This window comes from Molossus molossus, unplaced genomic scaffold (assembly GCF_014108415.1).
Source record: "Molossus molossus isolate mMolMol1 unplaced genomic scaffold, mMolMol1.p scaffold_m16_p_1, whole genome shotgun sequence".
In the NCBI taxonomy this organism is placed as follows: Eukaryota; Metazoa; Chordata; class Mammalia; order Chiroptera; family Molossidae; genus Molossus; species Molossus molossus.
Genome location: NW_023425344.1, coordinates 186,810,285 through 186,831,358, shown reverse-complemented (window position 1 = coordinate 186,831,358; position 21,074 = coordinate 186,810,285). Strand labels below are relative to the sequence as shown.

Sequence of the window (21,074 nt, the reverse complement as noted above, 5' to 3'; positions counted from 1 at the left end):
ATGTTTCCCTGCTCCTCGGGGCTACTACGTGATACCTCTGGAAGCAGACAGAGTTGCAGCCTTGTCTAGACCAGTGCTTTTCTGCCTACTCACTGACGTCTTATTTGTCTCCTCAGAGGCCGTCCTTTCCCTCTTCCTGCCGTCTCCAGCTTTCCCTTCTTGCTCCTCTCACGCAGGGTAAAGTGTCCCCTCCCTTGTGCGTTTCATAGCTGGCCACATTTGTGACACCTTGCGATGTCCATAAACTTTCCTAAAGTCCTCTTTTCCATGTCATGTCCCTTCCAGACAACCGGGAAGGGTACTGCTTCACAGAGGTGCTTCAAAACATGTGTCAGATCGGCTCCAGCAACAGGAACCCCGTCACCAAGTCCGAGTGCTGCTGTGACGGAGGCAGAGGCTGGGGTCCCCACTGTGAGATCTGCCCTTTCCAGGGTACTGTGGCTTTCAAAAAGCTCTGCCCCCATGGCCGAGGATTTATGACCAACGGAGCAGGTACTTCATTCTGTCCTGAAATACTCGCAGGGAACTTGTTTGTTTGTTATGAGAAACAGATGAGAACATAAAATCTGCAGTATGACCCTCTGTTGAGTTGCATAGTTGAGGTTGACAAAAATTCTTCATTATGGTGTTTTACACATTCGAGGCCATGTGGTCAAAGTGTCCTTTGTCCACCTGTTAAGTGGTGGGTGCTCATGTCCCTGCCTCTGCATTATAAGGAGTCTTCAACTTTCTATTTATTGAATCCTCACCAGAGGATATGTCTTTATTGATTTAGAGAGAGAGAGAGGGAAACATCAATATGAAAGAGAAACATTGATTGGTTGCCTCCTGTATGCACCCCAACTGGGGATTGAAAGTGAGACCTAGGTATGTGCCCTGACCGGGAATCGAACCTGCAACCTTTTGGTGTATGGGAGGATGCGCCAGCCCACTGAGCCACCCGGCCAGGGCAGGAGCCTTCAACTTGTTAAACAGAAGTTTGTTGTACATGTTGTTGATTCCTCAGAATATAATTTTTAGATAAACCTTGAAATAAATGTTCATTAACTTCCTAAGCTAGTGTACCAATATGTACTTTAACTCTTCGAGTTGACTGAAATATTCTGCATACAAGTACACAGGATCTGTGTTCATGTGGGAAGGACATGGTTAAAGGTGGAACTGGGTAGATTAGATGAGGTGACCAAAGCAGATTTATGATCCCTTGGAGGACAAAGTGAAATGCTGGAAAAGGCTCCTTTCAGGAGACCAATGAGGTATGCTAAAGTGCATCTCAGAGTAAATTTGAAAATTTCAGGACAAATGTCAGCTGTTGGTATAACACGGTTATTTGGCAATCAGAAGCTAAGAACTCACTGGTGTTGGCCCCCCACCGGGCAGTCAGGGCCAAGGTGGGGAGGACAGTGGCCGCCACGCTCGATGGTGCATGTTGACCAGATCTTTCTCCCTCCTAACAGGCTGCAAAAATGCAGCCCCGTAATCCACCCCAGAGCCCTGGCCTCCCTCCCCAGAGGAGTGATGTTTGGTCCAATTTCCCCAGTAGTATATAATTTGACATATTTTTAGGATTAACTCTGAACACAACAAAAAGAATAGGAAAAAAACAGTGTCTTTTCATTTTGGACATGCGATGTTAGGAGAAAGTGGGATTTCCTTGTCCAAAGGATCCTCTGCTGCTGAGTCATTTATGGAATGTCAGCGGGAGGCTCGCTGGAGGCTCGCTGGATGGCAAGGAGCTCAGTGTGTCGAGACGAGGAAAACCGTATACATTGAGAAGGAGAATTGTTTTTCAAGTTTTCTCCTAGCCTGATTAGTTTACCACTACGGTCTGATCAAGTTATTCTTTGCCTTTAAAAATAGTTATCACTACGTGTAAAATGTAGGCTGTCATCCCTCGATTTCCTAGGTCCATGATTTAATAACATAGTTTATTAGTGCTTACACTGAAGCGACCCCTATGCATGAATGTTGTGCACTTTAATGGCCTTCTTATTTTAATTTCTATTTATTAACCTACAGATATCGATGAGTGCAAGGTTATCCATGACGTCTGCCGAAACGGGGAGTGTGTCAACGACAGAGGGTCCTATCACTGCATTTGCAAAACCGGCTACACTCCAGATATAACCGGAACTGCCTGCATAGGTAAGTGCTCTCTTTCTTTCTTATTTTTAATAATTTTTCTTTATTGATTTGAGAGAGAGAGGAAGTGAGAGGGAGAGAGAGAGAGAACATCGATGAGAGAGAACATCGATTGGCCGCCTCCTGCATGCCCCCCACTGGGGATCGGACCCACAACCTGGGCATGTGCCCTGACTGGGAATCGAACTGGCGACCTCTTGGTGCATGGGTCAATGCTCAACCACTGAGCCACACCGGCAGGGCAGTACTCTATTTCTGATGGTTTACTAACCAGAGCAGAAATTGTAGATGGTGGCAAAAAAAAAAAAAAAAAAATTCTCCAACTAAAAAAAAATCCTAAAAAGCCTGTGCAGTTTCATAAGAAAACGTAAGACACAGAGCTTACGTTTTCTTTTCTCAAAACAAATACTCTTTGTCAGGCCTTGTGGGGATTGAGTATTTATGCATCTTGGCAGATAGGCTGTCACACTGTATCTCTTTGATCACAGATCTGAACGAGTGCAACCAGGCTCCCAAGCCCTGCAATTTCATCTGCAAAAACACAGAAGGGAGTTACCAGTGTTCGTGCCCGAAAGGCTACATTCTGCAGGACGATGGGAGGAGCTGCAAAGGTAAAGTGGAATGTGCCTTCACCCCCTCACCTGCCTCCTGGGCACAAGGCTGCTGAGACCCTCTCAAGGCAAGAGGTGCTGCCCTGGGTTTGTGGCTTCATGGAGGCTCCGTGTGTGGAGGGCGGGAGGCAGAGGCCAGGGCGAGGACAGAGGACCTGTGGCAGCAGCCGTCCTCGCTGCCTGTCCGTGGGCATGGTGGGGGCCGCCCTTGCAGGTCTCAGAGACAGCTGCATCAGTTCTACAAGGTTCCCCGTGATCACCTCCCTTCTGCTCTCTGCTATTGCATCTATGTAGTCAGCCTAGGTGTCCAGCAGAGTCCAGCCTCACACTAATCAGTGCCGTGACCCCGAGGACACTGTGCCTAAATGAGTAAGCACTTTGTCTAGGCTTTTGTTCTGCAAAATAGGGCCATTCCTGCCCTCTGGAAGCTTCTCTGAGACATCAATAGCACAAAGAATTAAGAAACAGCTAAAGTCTACGCAAAGTCTATCAACCCAGAATTTTTGCACAAGTCTGTTGGTGTAAAAGTTCTCCTGGACACCGAGAACTTCCTACGTTGAGTGAGCAGCGCTAGTGAGTCATACTTAAGGGTACTTGGGGGAAATGGGGGATTTGGACCAGATGGCAGAACAAGAGTTAGAGCATTCTGCCTTGAAGCCCTGGAGGAGAAAGAGACATCAAGGAAGGGAGGTGGTGGGATGGCGTGGAAGGTGGTGAGCAGAGGGAGGAAGGGCCCCCAGCCCCTTCCCTGTGTCTGCTGGAAGGGGGAGTTAAGCGCTGGCCGTAGAGGAGGATGTAAGGACAGTGGCCTGAGGTGTTCCTGTGCGGCGCAGCTTTACGTAATCCTGCTCTTTGTGGGAGAGGAGGTGGAGGGACCTACTCAAACACTCTGACTGTCTTAAAGGAAGAGCTGCTCAGCCTTGTTCTTCTCAACTAACTTGACATCTGTCCTTCCCAGTGAGTTCTGGGCGGTGTGAGGCTGTAACTCAGAGCCATACACTTTTCCATGCAAACAAAGAACCAAATTTCAGGGGAAACTTTCTCTCCGTGACGAGCAAAACAAATTTGTAGTTCTTTTCTAACCCGTGGGGGCAGAAAATCCTCAAAATTTTATAACAATTAAGAGATTAGACATGCAAATTAAATGTATAGTAGTCATTCCGTTCTTTCACAAAGTATTAAAAGCATTAGTGACGCTCTTTTTACGGTTTTAGGAATGCAAAGAGCAGCTATGTGGTCTTTACAGACCCACTTACAATACAAGTCCCTTTCTCCTACTTTTCTCCTAAGGTCTCAATTCTTCATACTTGGCATGTATGACTGAATTTCAACATGAGTGATCCAGATGCATGTACTGTTGAAACTGAGAGGAAAGAGGCCAGAAGGATGGCCCGGGGGGATGTGGTACCAGCACATCCCCTGAGAGATGGGTAGGATGCAGAAAGGAGGGAGCAAAGAGGGTCTCAGAGGTGAGAACAGTGGGTGTCGCTGTTCTGAACGCGTCGTAGCTGCACAACCGTGTTGGAAGAAGTCACTGAGTTGTCTCCCGTACCTCTCGAGGGTGAGCTTCCACAGGCATGGATGGTGCTCTGGCAAGGCCCCCTGCGTCACGGAGAGGGGAGGCCAGGCTGCTGGCAGGACACACAGCTGTCAGTAATGCAGGAACCAGAGACGCAGGAACAGCAACCCCGCAAGCAGTAGGCAGAGCACAGGATTGGCTCCATGTTCAGAGAAGTCAGCACAGCCCTGGGAGACACACGGGGGAGTTCATTCACTCTAGGTCCACTCTGGATATCACCCTAGCCAGGACGGAGCACTGGTCTGCAGCTCGGAGCCCAGCTGTGTGCAGGGGAAAGAGAGCACGGGGGACAGAAGGGCTATGAATTCACAGCGATGTTCAACAAATTAAAGTTCTACCAGAATTTGGAACCCCCTTTGTACTTCCCGGCGTTATTAATAGCAATGGGGTCCAGAATGAGCCTTGAAGTCCCCGCAGAGAGGAAAGAGGCCTGGTCAAAGCGGAGGGTTTTACTGAGACGGGGGAATAACGCTGGATGAAAACTGTAGGCAGTTTGCGAAAGTGCTGTCAGCTTGTTGGAATGAGTGCTTTTCTCTCCTTTCTTTTTCCTCCCTGATTGCTCAATTTCACTTTATCCAAAGGAGGGTCTCTAAACAAAGAAGTCAGTTTTGTATGGTTTGGTTTGGTTGACCAACTCCTTTGAGCTGAATAAAAAAGAGCAAACAGAAAAGAATTACGTGGATAGATTTCCAGCCTCAACATTTCTTTTGTACGTTGCAGCTTGAATAGATCTTTTCAGTGCTCTGGAAATTTTTGAGAATCCCTAGTCTCTTACCTCATTTCATAATTTATTTAACATTTTATAACTTCTCTGAAATTTCTTCCTTGAGGAATTCCCACATTCCTCTAACTAAAGGGAATTGGATTTTCCTTGGATCCCCCAGAGAGCTACATGTTTTTCATCTAAATTGAGAGCATGTTTTCTCTCTCAGGCTCCTCTCTCCTGGGTGCTCGCGGCCTGTGCTGTGGCTGTGTTCTGGCCACGCTCACTGGAGACGTGGGGAGGGACACTCAGAGCCCTTGCTCGGCCGCGCTAGTGCCTGCGTGGCCAGCCGACCCGGTGCCCACCTTGCATTTCTTTGTAGATCTTGATGAGTGTGCCACCAAGCAGCACAACTGCCAGTTCCTGTGCGTGAACACCATTGGCAGCTTCACGTGCAAGTGCCCCCCTGGCTTCACGCAGCACCACACGGCCTGCATCGGTGAGTGGGGGCGGAGGCCCTGGTGGGAGGTAGCTGTTCCTTCCATCCTTCTGCTGTTGGAAGAAGACAACAACTCAGAAAAACATGGGTGCACGTGTGTGTGTGTGCGTGTGAACACGCGCATGTGAGACGTTACAGGCCTTTTCTAAGTGAATCATCCCCCTCGCTTCCTTTTAAATGACAAGAAAGGAGTGGGAAGAAATGAACCAAAGAACTTATGTGCACATATGGACAACCAATCCACAGGGTCACTAGGCTGGGGAAGGCAGGAGGGGGTCAATGGGGAAAAAGGGGGACATCTGTAATATTTTCAACCATAAAAAAATAAAAAAATGATCCAAGGAGAGCTCAGGGGAACTTTACCCCGCCCCCTCCCTTACCCACACTGTCTCCTACAGATAACAACGAATGCACCTCTGACATCAACCTGTGTGGGTCTAAGGGCATCTGCCAGAATACGCCGGGGAGCTTCACCTGTGAATGCCAGCGGGGCTTCTCACTGGATCAGAGTGGTGCCAGCTGCGAAGGTGGGTGGGGCCCTCAGCCTGACCCAGCTGGTGGGTCCCTGTGTGACTCTCATCACCTTTATCAGCATCCTCTGTATTTCTGCCCAGTTAATCTGATCGAAGAAGGAATGACCCAGTCAAGAAAAAAAACTAGATTTCTGACTTTTATTCATTAATTTTCTGGTCATTGGATTCAGAGCCATAAAATGATTCCCCTAATGAGGGTTAAACATATGAGGAATAACTTCTGATAATATACAATTAAAAGTTTAAATTTTTTTTAAGCATTTTACCTTTGTATTGACATTTTTTGGTTTCTGATTCTGGCACAAGTAAGCAAATATAAATAATGTACACAGCTAACCCCTAAAATGCTTATGTGCTTTGCATTCATTTCTTCATCATTTTTATTTGTAGACTTTACCAAGGGTACCTGAATGTTTTTCCCTTGGACTTATCAAAACCTCCAGAGTAGATATTCCTAAAGTTTTGGGTGGTAGAATATTTTTTTTAAGTTAGGCAGTTATAGGGATGTAAAGCACAGCATAGGGAATAGAATCAATAATATAGTAACAACCACATAAGGGGTCAGTGGGTACTGGACTAACCAGGTGGATCACTTCATGAGTTATAGCAGTATCTAACGACTACGTTGTACACCTGGAAGCTAATATAAATACTGTGTGTCAACTGTAGTTGAAAAATAAATTTTTAAAAATATAGCTCAGAAAACTACAAAATTATAGAGTAATTGTTTTTCGGGGTCAGATTTCTTACTCGAATTGCCTCCCCCTTTCGCATGCATAGCAATGTCGCCTCAGAGAAAGCCTCTGACGTGGAAGTGGGGTTCAGACTGACAACCCCCAGAAGAGGGGGTGGGGAGAGATAAACCACAGAACTTATATGCATGTGTGCGTGAACAATGGACATGGACAACAAAGCTGGGGACAGGGCGGGGAGGGAGGGGAAGGGGGAATCAGTGGGGGAAAAGGAGAAACATCCGTAACAAAAATAAGTAAATGAATTAAAAAGAAAGCAAGCAAGCCTCTGAGACCAGGGCACTGTGGCTCACAGACGACTGCACCCCCTCTTTCAGACGTGGATGAGTGTGAAGGCAACCACCGCTGCCAGCACGGCTGCCAGAACATCGTGGGGGGCTACCGCTGCAGCTGCCCCCAGGGCTACCTCCAGCACTACCAGTGGAACCAGTGTGTGGGCGAGTACCTTTTCCTTCTTCCCCAGGGGAGCTGCTCTCAGCTCCTCGAGTCCAGTGCTGCTTTCTTTCTGGAAACTGCCTCTTGTCACAGAAGCAACACACACTCACTGAAAACTGCCCTAACCTGGCGGGAACTAGAGGGCAGGTGTAGCCTTTGCAAAATAGCCGACTAAGGGGAAGACAGTGAGAGAGGGCACAGCGGGGCATTTGAAGTGAAATTTTTTTTGAAGTCAGTATATCGACCCCCAGTGCTCCCCTGCCCTTCTGTCACATTGCTAGTCCTCAGCCCACACTTGACTTCTGTCCACCTCAGGGGCTCACAAAATCCGACTTCGGACCGAAAAATAGCTGCCAGCCAGAGGTCATTAGGAGCGGCTTCGGGCCCGAAGACGCAGAAGTGGTTCCGTTCAGCTCGACACGTCTTTGGGGCAGAGGGCAAGCAGCAGACGCAGCAAGACTTTCCAGGGTTGCTAAATTTGTTTGAACATTAAGGGAGACCCACAGGCTTTCTCATGACATTGAAAGTATGTCATTTTCGATTGCACAATGTCATGGGAAAATAACCTAAAGCCCATCAGAGAATCCAAACCGTGTGAGTTTAGAGGGACCCCTGACCCATCCGGCAGCCCAAGCTGTTTGTTTTCCTGCTGAGGAGCCGGAAGCCCAGGGCGGAAAGGGGAGCTGTCCTTACCCCGGTTCTCCCGGGACGTGTCTCGAGCGACAGCCCAAGGCTCTTAACCTCCTGGTTTGGGGCTGTCTCTCAAGCATCACAGTCATCGTGTCTCCACTCCAGAAGTGTGTGGAGCACCAGGGCCAGGCTGGTGCTGGGTGACTTGTCCTAGCTGCCACGCGCTTGGGTGCAGAGCTGTCCTTAGCAAAGACGAGAGAATTCCTGCTTCTGGGTTGGGGCGGGTGCTGCTCTGCATGGCCACGCTCCCTTCACTCCAGATGCAGACGTCCTTCGGTGTGTGTTCATTGACCGGAGCAGTGTCCCCTCTGGTTAGGTTTCTTACGAGACACGGTTTTACAGAAGTGAATAGCTTTGGCTAAAAGGACACCCATGCTAGAGTTTAGACCGCACATTTTGCTCACCAGCTGTCTGGTTTTAATAAAAATGCCTTCATTATGGTCAGCTCAGGGCAGCCTCGGATCTTAATGACCAGGTTCTGACACTGTCCACAGACTTTCCGAGCGAGCTTCGTGCATTGCTGCCCTGATTTTGTAGGTTCCGTGAGTGAGGACAGAGCCGTGGGGGGAAGGATAAGAGAGGTGAGGGCTGCCACTCCTGGGCTTACCCTCCTTTCCCCTCCTCCTCTCCCCACCTCCAGCCCAGGCATAGCGGAGATGGCCAGGCCAGGCCCTAGGTGCCCGGGGATTCTCCTTTGGCCCCATGAAGACCATCTCCTGGATGGGAGTTATAGATGAATAAGTTACTAAGAAGCAAAAAGAGGTTTGGGAGTCTTTGTTTGTGGTTTTCTTTTGGTTGTTGTTGTTAATTCTTACCCGAAGATATTTTTCCATTGATTTTTAGAGAGAGTAGAAGGCAGGGAGGGAGGGAGGGAGGGAGAGAGAGAGAGAGAGAGAGAGAGAGACATCAATGTGAGAGAGACACATCGATTGGTTGCCTCCCACATGTGCCCCCACTGGGCCGGGGGTTGAACCTGCAAGCCAGGTACGTGCCCTTGACCAGAAATCAAACCCATGGCCCTTCGATGTGCAAGCCAAAGCTCTAACCACTGAGCCACACTAGCCAGGGCCAGGGTTGGGAGGTTTTGGTGCCCAAAGGATACCAGTCCAAACTGGGCTCGGAATTCTTGAGCATAGTGGTTACCGAGAAGGAGGGTTCCCTAAGGTTGGGAGGGCCTCCCCAGGGCCTGCAGAGCAGAACAGATCCCTCGGGCCTGCCCAGCCTGAAGCTCACCCTCGGAAGTGGATGGGTATGTGATCCGGGGCCCCTGGATTGCATGGTTTTCTAAGAAATGTCAAACTTCCAGCTTGCAGTTGGAGTTGACCCCTTTTGAGCTAGAGAAAATGAGTGAAAGAATCCCCATCCCACAGTCGGCGCCCTCCCAGAGGTTCTCCCCGCGTGCCTCGGCTCACACACTCGAGAGCGGGGCGGGCCCCTTGCTTCCCACAGACAGGGTGGGTAGGTTTCCATCTGCTCTCAAGGAGTATTTTTTGGAGACTTCAATGCTGCTTCAATGCAATTAGAACTGTCTCCTTTTATAAAAAGAACAAAACCCTCAGCCGTTTAAGTACGAACTGAAAGAATAAAACCAAGATTTGGGAGTGTCGGAAATTCCTTGTGGAGACATTCACCGCAGGTGCACAGGATGGAAGAGGTCAGACAAAGTGCAGAGCGTGTTAAACAAACCGCGCTGTTTGTGTATTGATTAAAAAAGGGTGAGTGAACAGAGTATTTTCGAGCTGTAAACATTGAACATTTGCCAGTTTCTTATCTTAATTCATAGTCCCCTCTACCCCACCTCTTCAACTCAGATAAGCAATTTTTATGTAAACTTTATTAGATTCTGCAGGAGGGGAAAAAATGTAAAATAAATAGGAAAGGGAGTGGAAAGGGCAGGGGAGAGTTCTCGACTGAAATTGGTATTTATAGTGACACAGGTAGAGGCTCAAAGTTAAAAAGAACCTTAGAGATGATCTACTCTGACCTTAGTCCTAACATACAAGTCCTTCCCCTACCCCTCTGGTCATTCAGATTTGGCTTAAACACGCCCTTGAAGGGCACTCACTTTCTCCCAAGGTAGGCCAATCGCTATATAGAAAACTGTCATTCTTAGAAATGTCTTTTTTATAGAGAATGAATTTTTTCTCCCTCTAACTTCTAACCATTGGTCCTATTTCTGCCTCTTAGGGAAACACACACACACACACACAGCAGAACAAATCTAAGGTCTATATTGCCAGGTCTTTCTCCACAGGTATACCTGTGCCTTAGAGATGGTCAGCCATAGTCCCGACAGGACACACATGTCTGAGCCCGACCAAAGCAGGCAAGGGAGGGGAGCCTGTCAGTAGCCTGCAGGTGAACCCCCTGGACTGCGAGCAGCCAAGGTCTGGAGGTGGACACGGCGGGCGAGGAGAAGGCATGCCGCCCAGGCATATTCTCTCCACCAAAGGAAACACCCACGGTGCTCCATTCACTCGGCGCCCACGGGCTTCACTGGTCTCTATCGCACGCCTCATCTCTAAGCTAAAATACGGGGAGAAGAACAAAGACAGTAGCATATTTCATTCTTTCTCTTCTGGGAACCTTGGAGCCTACGTGACTTGGGGTGGGTACTCGAGAGTCCTTGGATGTAAAGGGTCCTCAAGCAGACTCAGAGCCAAGCACTGAGCTATAGCAGGCAGCTCAGTATGCGGCTTTCCTGCTGCCCACCTACTCCCCCTGCGACCCCACACAGGGGAGGTGGAGGAAGGAGACAGGAGGCGAAGAGAGGAGGGAGAGGGAGGGAGGAAATATGAATATTTCATATCTATATATATCTAGATATATAAATATATAGATATGCAAGCACACTGCCCCCAGCATTTTTACCCACCTATATTTTTAATTTAAAAAAACAGGTATTTTCACCCTGGCTGGTTATCTCAGTGGTTAGAGCACCAGCCCAAGGGACAGAAGGGTCTCAGGTTTGATTCCCAGTCAAGGGCACATACCTGGGTTGCAGGTTCGATCCACTGGGTTGTGCAGGAGGCAACCAATCGATGTGTCTCTCTCACATTGATGTTTCCCCTCTCTCTCTCTGCCTTTGTCTCCCTCCCTCCCTCCCTTCCACTCTGTCTAAAACATCCATGGAAAAATATCCTCAGGTGAGTATTTAAAAAAACAAAATGAGCCCTGGCCAGTTTGGCTCAGTGGTTAGAGCATCGGCCTGCGGTCCAGAGAGACCCGAGTTCGGTTCCCGCTAAGGGCACGTACTTCGGTTGCAGTTTGTCCCCGGCCCTGGTTGGATCATGTGGGTGGCAGCCACTCGATGTGTCTTCTCACATCGATGTTTCTCTCTCTCTCTTCCTCCCCCTCTCTCCCTCTCACTCTATCTGAAGTTGAATGCAAAAAGTGTCCTCGGGTGAGGATAAAAACAAAACAAAAAACATATTTTATTAGAAATATTTTTGTTCTTTGTAAATAAATGAAAAGACATTTCTAAGAATTAAAGTCTTCAATAAGTAGCAAATAAGGCAAAACTAATTGAAGGAGGAAGGCGGTGCCTGTGCAAATGGAGGCCAGTCTCTGGAGAAAGCGCGGCCGAGGGGAGCCGGTGGCGGCTGCAGTCACGCAGACCTGGTGCGAGCCTGCGCCCGCCCCGCCGCTGCCGCCGAGAGACCGGCGGGGCCTCTGAGCCTCGCTTTCTTCATCTGTACCACAGGGATTCTAGCCCTGGCTGGTGGGCTCAGTGGTTAGAGCATCGTCCAGCACACCAAAGGGTCACGGGTTCAATTCCCAATCAGGACACCTACCCAGGTTGTGGGTTCGATTCTAGTCCAGGACCGTTTGAGAGACAACTGATCGATGTTCGTCTCTCACGTTGATGTTTCTCTCTCTCCCTGCCACTCTCTCTAGTATCAATGAGAAAAATATATCCTCGGGGGAGGATTAAAAAACAAACAAAATAACAGGGATTATAATACCTACCTCCTGTGATTGTTAGGAAGCTGAAGTCAGTGAATGTGAAGCATCAGTCATGCAGCAGGCATGTAATACATGTTGATTACCTTTCCCCTCCTCCCTTTCATTGGAAGTATTTGCTAAGCGAGGAGAAGGCCAAGCTACCTGCACTGAAGTGGACCCACACCGGAAAATGGGCCGCAGCAGTTAGCAACAGACTCACCAGCAAGCTTCCAACCTGACCTACAGAGGCAGGTCTACAGAAATATACTGGAGATTTCAAAAAAGTATCAATTAGAAGTAACGAGAAACTCCAGATTTTCTCCCTTCCAATTGATTTTTAAAAGTTAGATTTTCCCCTGTTTATTACTATCAGATTTGGCAGGTCCCCGTGGGTAGCCAGGCTGCACCATCTGTCTCTCTTGTGGGTTTTCCAGAACTGCTCCGAGTTCGCACGAATTTCTTCCAGCCATACTTAGCTTTAGACACGGCCCAGACTCTCGGGGTGGGAAGCTGGTTTGGATAAGTGGGGCCCATTCAGAGATGGAAGCAGACATACCAAAGGTACTATTCATCCCCAGGACAAGCACTGGGGGGTAGGGGGGGGGCTTTTGCAGATTTTTGAAAAGCAAGATACTTTTTGCAGGATGTCAGCCCTTGCCAGTCCCGCACGGCCTGAAAAAGGGGGGCTGGAAAAGCAACCTCCAGGAATGTAGTTGGTCTTTGCTTTGGAGATAGTCATCCCATGACACAGAGAACTGCATGATTCCTGCCCTCCCGCCCTCAACCCTGAACCTTAGCTCCGCACCAACCCCACGTTCTTCCTGGGATGTTCGTGTGGAGCAGAACATGCTGCTGTTGGCTTCCGATGAAAACTGGAGTCCGTCCGTCCTCAGAATGCCATGCTCTCATGCCCTCTGCCTGGTGCATCTGACCTTGTTGACCACATTTGTTCACCACATAGCAAAAGCCCACATCCATTTTCACATCTTCCTCTCTTTCTCTTCTCCTCCTCCCAGCCACCTCTCCCTGCCTCACCTCCCTGAGAGCCTCGCCGAGGGCCCGCTGGCCAGCAGCCAGTGGCCTGACCCAGACTCCTCAGTAGAGACCTCTGGGCTGTCCCACATGTGCCTTGTCTTCTGGTTCTTCTGCAGATGAGAACGAGTGCCTCAGCGCTCACATTTGCGGAGGAGCCTCCTGTCACAACACCCTGGGGAGCTACAAGTGCATGTGTCCCACCGGCTTCCAGTACGAACATTTCAGCGGAGGGTGCCAAGACATCAACGAGTGTGGCTCCTCCCAGGCGCCCTGCAGCTACGGCTGCTCCAACACCGAGGGTGGCTACCTGTGCGGCTGTCCACCGGGCTACTTCCGCATCGGCCAAGGGTGAGCGCTGCTCCTTGTGGTCCTGGTGGGAGGCCCTCTCGTTTATTATGTCATTAAGTCTATTTAACTCAAATGCCCTAGTCTCAGAGAGGAGAATTATCCGTTTTATAAACCTCGAGCTAATTCCAGGTAGCTTGGCAAAGGTTTTAGGTCATTTAACTTGAAAGGGGACATCTAGATTTCTGGAGATTATAGAACGTCACACAAAGTAGTGAAACTACATTGTAAAGACCTCAATATATGACCTCTCTGTCTCATTCTCTAGATCGTCCCATCTTGTTGGAAAGTGATTCATTCCTCAGGAAACACGGGCTGGCCCATGGGAGCTGGGCTCACGTAGCATACTGTTGAGTCACTCTCTTGGGCAAGCGGGAGTCTGTCTTAACTTAAAATGCCTTCTTGTCCAACTCCTGTTAGGATGAATCAAAAAGATACCTTTTGTGAGGTCCTTTATGGTTTTAAAGTATATTTTACAGCCCAGCTGGTGTGGCTCAGTGGTTGAGCATCGACCCATGCACCAAGAGGTTGCTGGTTCAATTTCTGCTCAGGGCACAGGCCCAGGTTGTGGGCCAAACCGCCAGTGGGGGCATGCAGGAGGCAGCCAGTCGATCTTCTCTCTCATCAATGTTTCTATCTTTCTCCCCCTCTCCCTTCCTCCCTAAAAATCAATAAAGAAAAAAAATTTTTAAGTATTTTTTATATTTCGGACTTAAATTTACATTACAATAGCCAAAAAGAGTATTAGAATAAGAGTCAAAATGGTTATTATATTTTCCAGGTAAAATATTTAACTGCATTGTATGTGTGCTAGTTGGGACAGGGAAGACCTATTTTTATCTTACTCAGTGTTGTAAATGTGCTGGTAAGTTTTCAAAGTTTAGGTCTTTGTCCCTGCTGAGTTCATCCAGACTTGGATGTCTGTTGAGTTTTGGCTATCCTGAGAAGGATCTCAGATATTAACTTTTTAATTGGGAACACACAAACATTAAATCCCGGACACACTCCACACACAAAGTTACATATTTCACAACATACACATACATGTATTTGTCATGTTATTAATTTAGTGGCATTTGATTTCTTGACACAAATGTCAAGCAATTCATTTGGGGTCTGTGTAGACTTGAAGGTGAAAGAATGCTTCATGGGGAACACACACAATGCCAGCCATGGACACAACTTCCCAGATGTCTGTGCCGGCTCTCAGGAGACTCATTCTGTATAAGTTTGATCCCAGAACCATCTCCCCAGCAAAAAAAAAATGTCACACTTCACACTGGCTTCTGGCCAGCTGGGCTTTGCAGTCACAGAAAGTGGTGTTCCAGAGATGTGAAAATACTGGAAAGGAGTTCTGAGAAAGGAACCAAAGCCTGCACATTTGGGGTTTGCCTTTCAATAATTGAGTCATTATGTGAATGAATGTACACACAGACACACACACACACAATAAGCGTTTATCACTTCATTTATTTTTATTGTTTCTATACATTTCATGTCGCAAGATAAAGGAAAAGGGAAGGAAATATATTAGGCTCTGGCAGGATTGCAGAAAATAGTAGGAATCTGTAAATTGTTGGGAAATATAAAAAATATTTTTCTGCTCATTGGCATTATATACTGAATCTTTTTTAAAAATATTTTTTCTTTATTGGTTTTAGAGAGAGAGGAAGGGAGAGGGAGAGAGAGATAGAAACATCGATGAGAGAGAACATCGACTGGCTGCCTCCCGCATGCCCCCCACTGGGGATTGGGCCCACAACCTAGGCATGTGCCCTGAATAGGAATCGAACCGGTGACCTCTTGGTGCATGAGTCGACACTCAACCACTGAGCCACACGGGCTGGGTTGAATCTTCTTTTTTTATTTAGTGATTTTTAAAGAGAAAATGGAAAGGGGGGAGAGAGAGAAAGAGACAGACAAAGAGGAGAGAAACATTGATTTGTTGTTCCACTTATTTATGCATTCATTGGTTGATTCCTGTACATGCCTGACGAGGGATCAAACCCACAACCTTGGCATATCGGGACGATGCTCTAACCAACTGAGCTACTTGGCCAGGGCCTATATTGAATCTTAAGGGCATAAAGGAAGATGGGTTATATAGAGTAGGCCAACTAATGCAGAAAAAGAGACAAATAATATTTGGTCTACATTTTCACCCATTAATAGAAATCTACCCATTTATAACAGTTTGGGCTTTTCCATAAATTGCTAGAGTGGACCAGGCCCCAAAATAAAGATTCTTTTTGAGTGATTCAGATATTTCAACATATTTTGAAAGGGGAGCCTACTGAATACACTCCAAGTGGCCTGTGAAATAGTAAGCAGAGTAAGAAAACAAGGTACTCATGAAACACGCAAGCCTCCGTCTATAACTTGGCTTTGATAACCGAAAGGCAAAGAAAAACAGTTGAACTGTTCTCTCTTGGGCAATGGGTTTGTTTGTCCAGCCTCACATGAGTCAGAGCCAAGGGCCTTCGTGGTTTTGAATGACTTGAAACAATTTCCCACAGCTGGGCAAGCCCTGAGACATGTATTTTATACATTGCATGTCTTCACAATGAATGTATTCCTGAGTCGCCCCTCAGGTGTCACCCAGAGCTTTCTTCTTGTCTTCAGTAGCTGCAGCCAGAGTGAGAGGTCAGATAATAGGAGAGCTTGCTCAGAGCTAGGAAGGTGGTGGCAGTGGTGGTGACAGACACGGAGGTGCAGTCATGGTGGCCATTAATGGGAAGAGAGCAGGGAGCTGAACAGGGATGTCTTTGCCTTCCTCACTCCATGGAGCCTATTTCATAAAAGGAAGACATTTTCATCGAACCCTCAAATCACATGGCCTTTCCTCATCCCCTGTTCTTCCCTTGTTTCCACTGCATGTTTCCTCCCCAGAGTAAGTACAGCTGATCACAGGCCACATGAGATTTGGGGAATGAAGGGGCAAATCAATGTGCAAAACGGGGCCTTGAGAGATGGGAGAAAAATCAATAAACTCAGGCAACTGGGAATTAGAGATCAACCACAGAGGACTTCAGCATGGTTCTCAGAACCAGCCGGTCGGCCAGGGAGCGTAGAGTCAAGGGCTGGATGTCACCAGGCAGAGTCCAGGCTTCACCAGAGCTCTCGCAGCCCCGCCCTCTGGCCCCCTCCCAGTGACCACTGTCCGCGCCCCCTTTCTCCGCAGGCACTGTGTCTCTGGAATGGGCATGGGCCGGGGAGGCCCAGAGCCCCCTGCCAGCGGAGAAATGGATGACAACTCGCTCTCCCCGGAGGCTTGTTATGAGTGTAAGATCAACGGTTACCCCAAACGGGGCAGGAAACGGAGAAGCGCAAACGAAACCGACGTCTCCAACCTCGAGGTGGGTGCAGGTGGTTTCTCCTGATGGCTCCTGCTGCCGAAGGCCTTCCAGATTCCTGTGGTTTCCTCTAAGGATGCTCTAAAGTGAGAAAAGGCTCCCCAGGGAGAAAATCCAGACATTCCCTGAGCTCTAGGCTGCATTTTGTAGGAGTCTGCGGGGCTCTCGGGCCTGCCTGCTGCTGTCAGGGCGGGGCCGTCCGCAGGTTTTCACATACTTGCTCATTTCCTCTGTCTCACCAAAAAGAAAGTCCAACACCCACCAGAGTCTGCGGAAAGGACAAGGTCTGAACCGGGACAGCAAGTGGGCAGAATAGTGAAGTGACATAATGCTTCCTACCCAGGGACGCCAAGTTCTCAAACTAGTGGCTCCTCTCCTGAAAAGAGTCATGTGGAGTGTGAGGGAACTTGGATTCTAGACAAAAGCAACATGGAGCTCAGGCAGCCCGGTTTGCTTTGCCTACGGCTGCAGCAGCCTTTCCGTCAACTCAGAAACGCACAGATACTCACCCAGACCTCTGGCTCCCGGCCCGGAGATCCCAGCACATCTGGTCCCAGAGAGGCCAGCGCGAAGCCAGGTGAAAAGCGTTGACTATTAGCAGATCGTCAGAGGCAGGAAGCAGGTTCATGGGCGTGGCCTTCGGAGGAAATGGTTGTGCATCGGGGACAACGTTGCACGGGGCTGGCTCTGGCACAGCGTGGGCGCTGCAACTCCTCCCCAGGGGTTTGGGAAATGAGATAAGTCTTTGGAAAGACAAGAACCTGTTCAAACAGTGGCTCTCAAAACTGAGTGTGCATTGGAATGATCTTGAAGGCTTGTTATTGATTTCTGGGGACACCCCAGGGTCTCTGCTTCCGTGGTCTAGGGTGGCACTGAGAATGTGCATTTCTAAGGGACCCCAGGCGACGCCCATGCTGCTGGCCCAGGACACACCTGGAGTCACACTGAACTAGGCGGCCTCCAACTCCAAGGGATTTCAGCACGGCTTCCTTCTTGCCATAAGTTTAATATGTGTTAGTATTATAAATAGGTGCCAATTTAACACCTGTGTGGTTGCAACCACGTGTTTTATGACTGTGCCTTTCCGACGTAGTTCATACCACCTGGGAAGATAGCTCTAGCAGTGTGGGAATCGAGTCCCTGTTTCCTTGTTACGGGAAGTAAGTGGCACGCTCACATTTTATTCAACACATTGCCGTGTTTTGCAGGACCAGCCCGGGGTAGAAGCCAACGTGAGCCTCGCCAGTTGGGACGCCGAGAAGACGGCCGTGTTCGCGTTCAACGTTTCCCACGTCAGTAACAAGGTCCGCATCCTGGAGCTCCTCCCGGCCCTCACAACGCTGACGAATCACAACAGATACTTGATCGAGTCTGGAAATGAGAACGGCTTCTTTAAAATCAACCAAAAGGAAGGGATCAGCTACCTCCACTTCACCAAGAAGAAGCCAGCGGCTGGAACCTATTCATTACAAATCAGCAGTACTCCACTTTATAAAAAGAAAGAACTTAATCAGCTAGAAGATAAATATGACAAAGACTACCTCAGTGGTGAACTGGGTGATAATCTGAAGATGAAAATTCAGATTTTGCTTCATTAATTCACCATCCAGAGACCAAATAATTAAAAAACAAAGATAGATAGGTAGAACTGAATTTTCCCCCCAAGTCAGAATTTTATATCATAGGTACAATATTTCACCACATAAATTTCTATAAATAAGCACTATTCTTGTATTCTGAAAGCAAGGTACAGGTGACTACCCTAGCTCAAAACGACCACTTTCTCAGGCTTCTCATGTGTGTAGCGAAGCTACCTTGTCATATATGTTCATTCTTGAAAACTGGGATGCGTATTTCCATTGGGCTTGGCCATTCCCGCTCACGTGCCACCTTCTAGCAGACCAAAGGGATGTGCTGTCAATGGATGGACTGTTCTGTTGTTAAACTTTGCTTCTCCAAATAAAAGTACTAGGTTGGCCATTTCTAATATCTATTTGGTGCTAGTGAATTCTCAAACTAGACTCATAAATGCACTGTAATATTTACACAACTTAGAAACCAAATTACAAGTATTCAGCTCCAATACTTCATTAATTTCAATCAACCAAAGTTAGTGCAGTAGCTTATCTCAGTTATGAGTATAATACATTACATGTAAATTAAGTGTGTGTATACTGTAATCGTGCTATTTTTTATCATTGAAACATTTATAAACTAGAATAATAATGCCCTTAATGTGAGGGTTTGTAATGGTGCTTATTAAGACCAAAGACTTGTTAAACGTGTACACCAAGTGGTATTGAAATGCCTGTGACTGGCCCACGTGTGCATGGAGGTCTGGGAGGACCAAGAACCAGCCTCAGCACCCAGAGGCTCACCAGTGCACCCTTCATCACACCTGTGCAGTCTGCCAAACTCACCCTCGGTCATTCTTGTCAACAAGGGGTCCATGTCATAAATGTCACAATAAAACAGTCTCTTCTTTTGTTAGTGTACCCCTTGGCTTTGTGTTCTTACAGGGATGTGGGATTGGAGGGGCCCTTCTGGAGGCTAAATACAGTCTCCCGGATTCGAATTATCCTGAGTCTGTTACAGCTTCTAAAGGCGTCAGATGTGTGACCGCTACAAGCAAATTTAACATTTGAGTCAGCCTCCTGTGCTAGAATTCATGAAGGACAGCAGTGTTATTTCTCACCAATGAGAAATTTGGATTGTAGCATCATTTCTAAAACATGGCTTAATTACCCGGGTGACTTTTAAACTATGAGATTTAAGTGCTTTAAAACACTAAGTGTAGTCGTCGTCTTAGAGCACATGCATTTCATTACAAAAGATTTATCACGCCCCTTCCCCTCAAATATACACACAGTGTTGGCAAGCCTGAGGTGTTCCATCCCTTGCTCCCTAAACATCTGTTGTTAGTCAGTGCTCGTCTGATTACAAAGGGATACTTCCAAATTGAATCTAATTGAAGGCTATAACTCTTGTTTTCTGAATGTCATAATTTGAAACTACAGTTTTATTTTAAGTGCAATAGTGAATAGTTAACAATTAAGCTCATGCAAATGATACGAACTGATTTTTTAAATCCCTAAGGCCAGTAAGGTAAAGGGTAGTGAAAATAAAGCTCAAAGAGATGGTTGCAGGAAGGGAAAAGAAACCAGACAGGAACCAGACAAGTCCTCTCAAAATCTGCAAAGAGCTCAGCGCAAGAAGGCGGAGCAGGTCTGCTCCAGAAGACAAGACCAGGGTCCGTTGGTGTGCAGCTCGGCTTTGCACACACCTGCCGTATGACGGAGCTACCCTCTGAGAGAATGGGGGTCCCTGCAATGTGGTGGCTTCCCTGTCACTGGCGGGATGGTTGCAGTCCAGGCGTAATGTCGGCCAACGGACAAGGATGCTTTCTTCTACCAGGACATCTTCAAGTATTTTTCGTATCTCTTATTTTGCCATCCAAAAAAAATCCTGTTCGAAATAGGTGCTCAAACAAGATGAGTCAAATGGCTATCTTGGAAAGGATTCGGACCTTGGTGAGGAAGTTAAAATTCTGACTCAAAATTTCCTTCTTACTCTGCGCCTATGGCCCAGCGATGGAGTGTACTCAAGCCCTTAGAGGAGAACAGAGAGCATATGGTCAACGCCAGTTTGCATCCACGGAAAATGTCTTTGATAATTTAACCAGAACTGCATTATATTCAATAACGGATTTTCTTTCTAACAAACAACAGAAGAAAATAGAGTTGGCACATAGTCGATCACTTTGATATTTTTAATGGCCTCAGTCTGGATTTTATTTATTTCAGAGCCAACCATTTCCAGCGGCATATTTTCCATGTTTCTGACTGTAACGAAACATTTTCCTCGTCGCTCCATTGTAAATATTCCTCTTGTTGGAACCGGTTTAATCCCGAGACTTAAACCTGTACTTTTTAATTGTTTGTGACCCTTCCATTTCACTTTCCATGGTGGAAGAACTTGGTTTTGTAAATCGCTCAGGAGCTTGAAAACGTCTTGTCTCTGCCTCCCTTCCCCCATTTCATTTGCCAATAATGATTTTGTAAGTAGGGTTGAAATGAACTCAGCTGGCCTTGAGAAATGTTAAACTTGCACAAACAACCACATTTTTGTTCAACAAATAGCACTTTCCTCGGCCAGAATTGCTTTGGACGTTGCCATTACAAATACTGTTAAACTTCAGAAATCATGTTTGTAAATTAGAGGAGCCAAAATAAAGGACAATTAAGTGGATGCTGTATTATATACTTAAAAGTCTTAGGAGTTTTAAAATCACAGTCAGCTTTGTCCACAGAATGTACTTTATTTTGCTGTTCTTAGAGGTAGATTGGAGGTGTGATCAGTAAAGGATTTAAGGACATTGCTTTTAAGTGTTTGCAGATTACCGGGAGAAAGATTAGTTTTCACACACTCAGCTGCAGAAAGTCATTTCCCCCT

At 47.3% G+C, this 21,074-nt stretch overlaps 1 protein-coding gene across 1 annotated transcript in view; it reads left to right on the top strand.

The window, feature by feature from the left end:
- Nucleotides 1-20,870, top strand: part of FBN1 (fibrillin 1) — a 298,186-nt gene extending 277,316 nt beyond the window's left edge. The window contains exons 60-68 of the mRNA XM_036261442.1: nucleotides 286-492; nucleotides 2,020-2,145; nucleotides 2,631-2,753; nucleotides 5,418-5,534; nucleotides 5,933-6,061; nucleotides 7,137-7,256; nucleotides 13,041-13,272; nucleotides 16,451-16,625; nucleotides 17,831-20,870. Coding sequence (XP_036117335.1) covers nucleotides 286-492; nucleotides 2,020-2,145; nucleotides 2,631-2,753; nucleotides 5,418-5,534; nucleotides 5,933-6,061; nucleotides 7,137-7,256; nucleotides 13,041-13,272; nucleotides 16,451-16,625; nucleotides 17,831-18,220 — 1,619 coding nt within the window. The 3' untranslated portion in view covers nucleotides 18,221-20,870. The remainder of the gene's footprint in view (nucleotides 1-285; nucleotides 493-2,019; nucleotides 2,146-2,630; nucleotides 2,754-5,417; nucleotides 5,535-5,932; nucleotides 6,062-7,136; nucleotides 7,257-13,040; nucleotides 13,273-16,450; nucleotides 16,626-17,830) is intronic.
- Nucleotides 20,871-21,074: the final 204 nt, after the last annotated feature.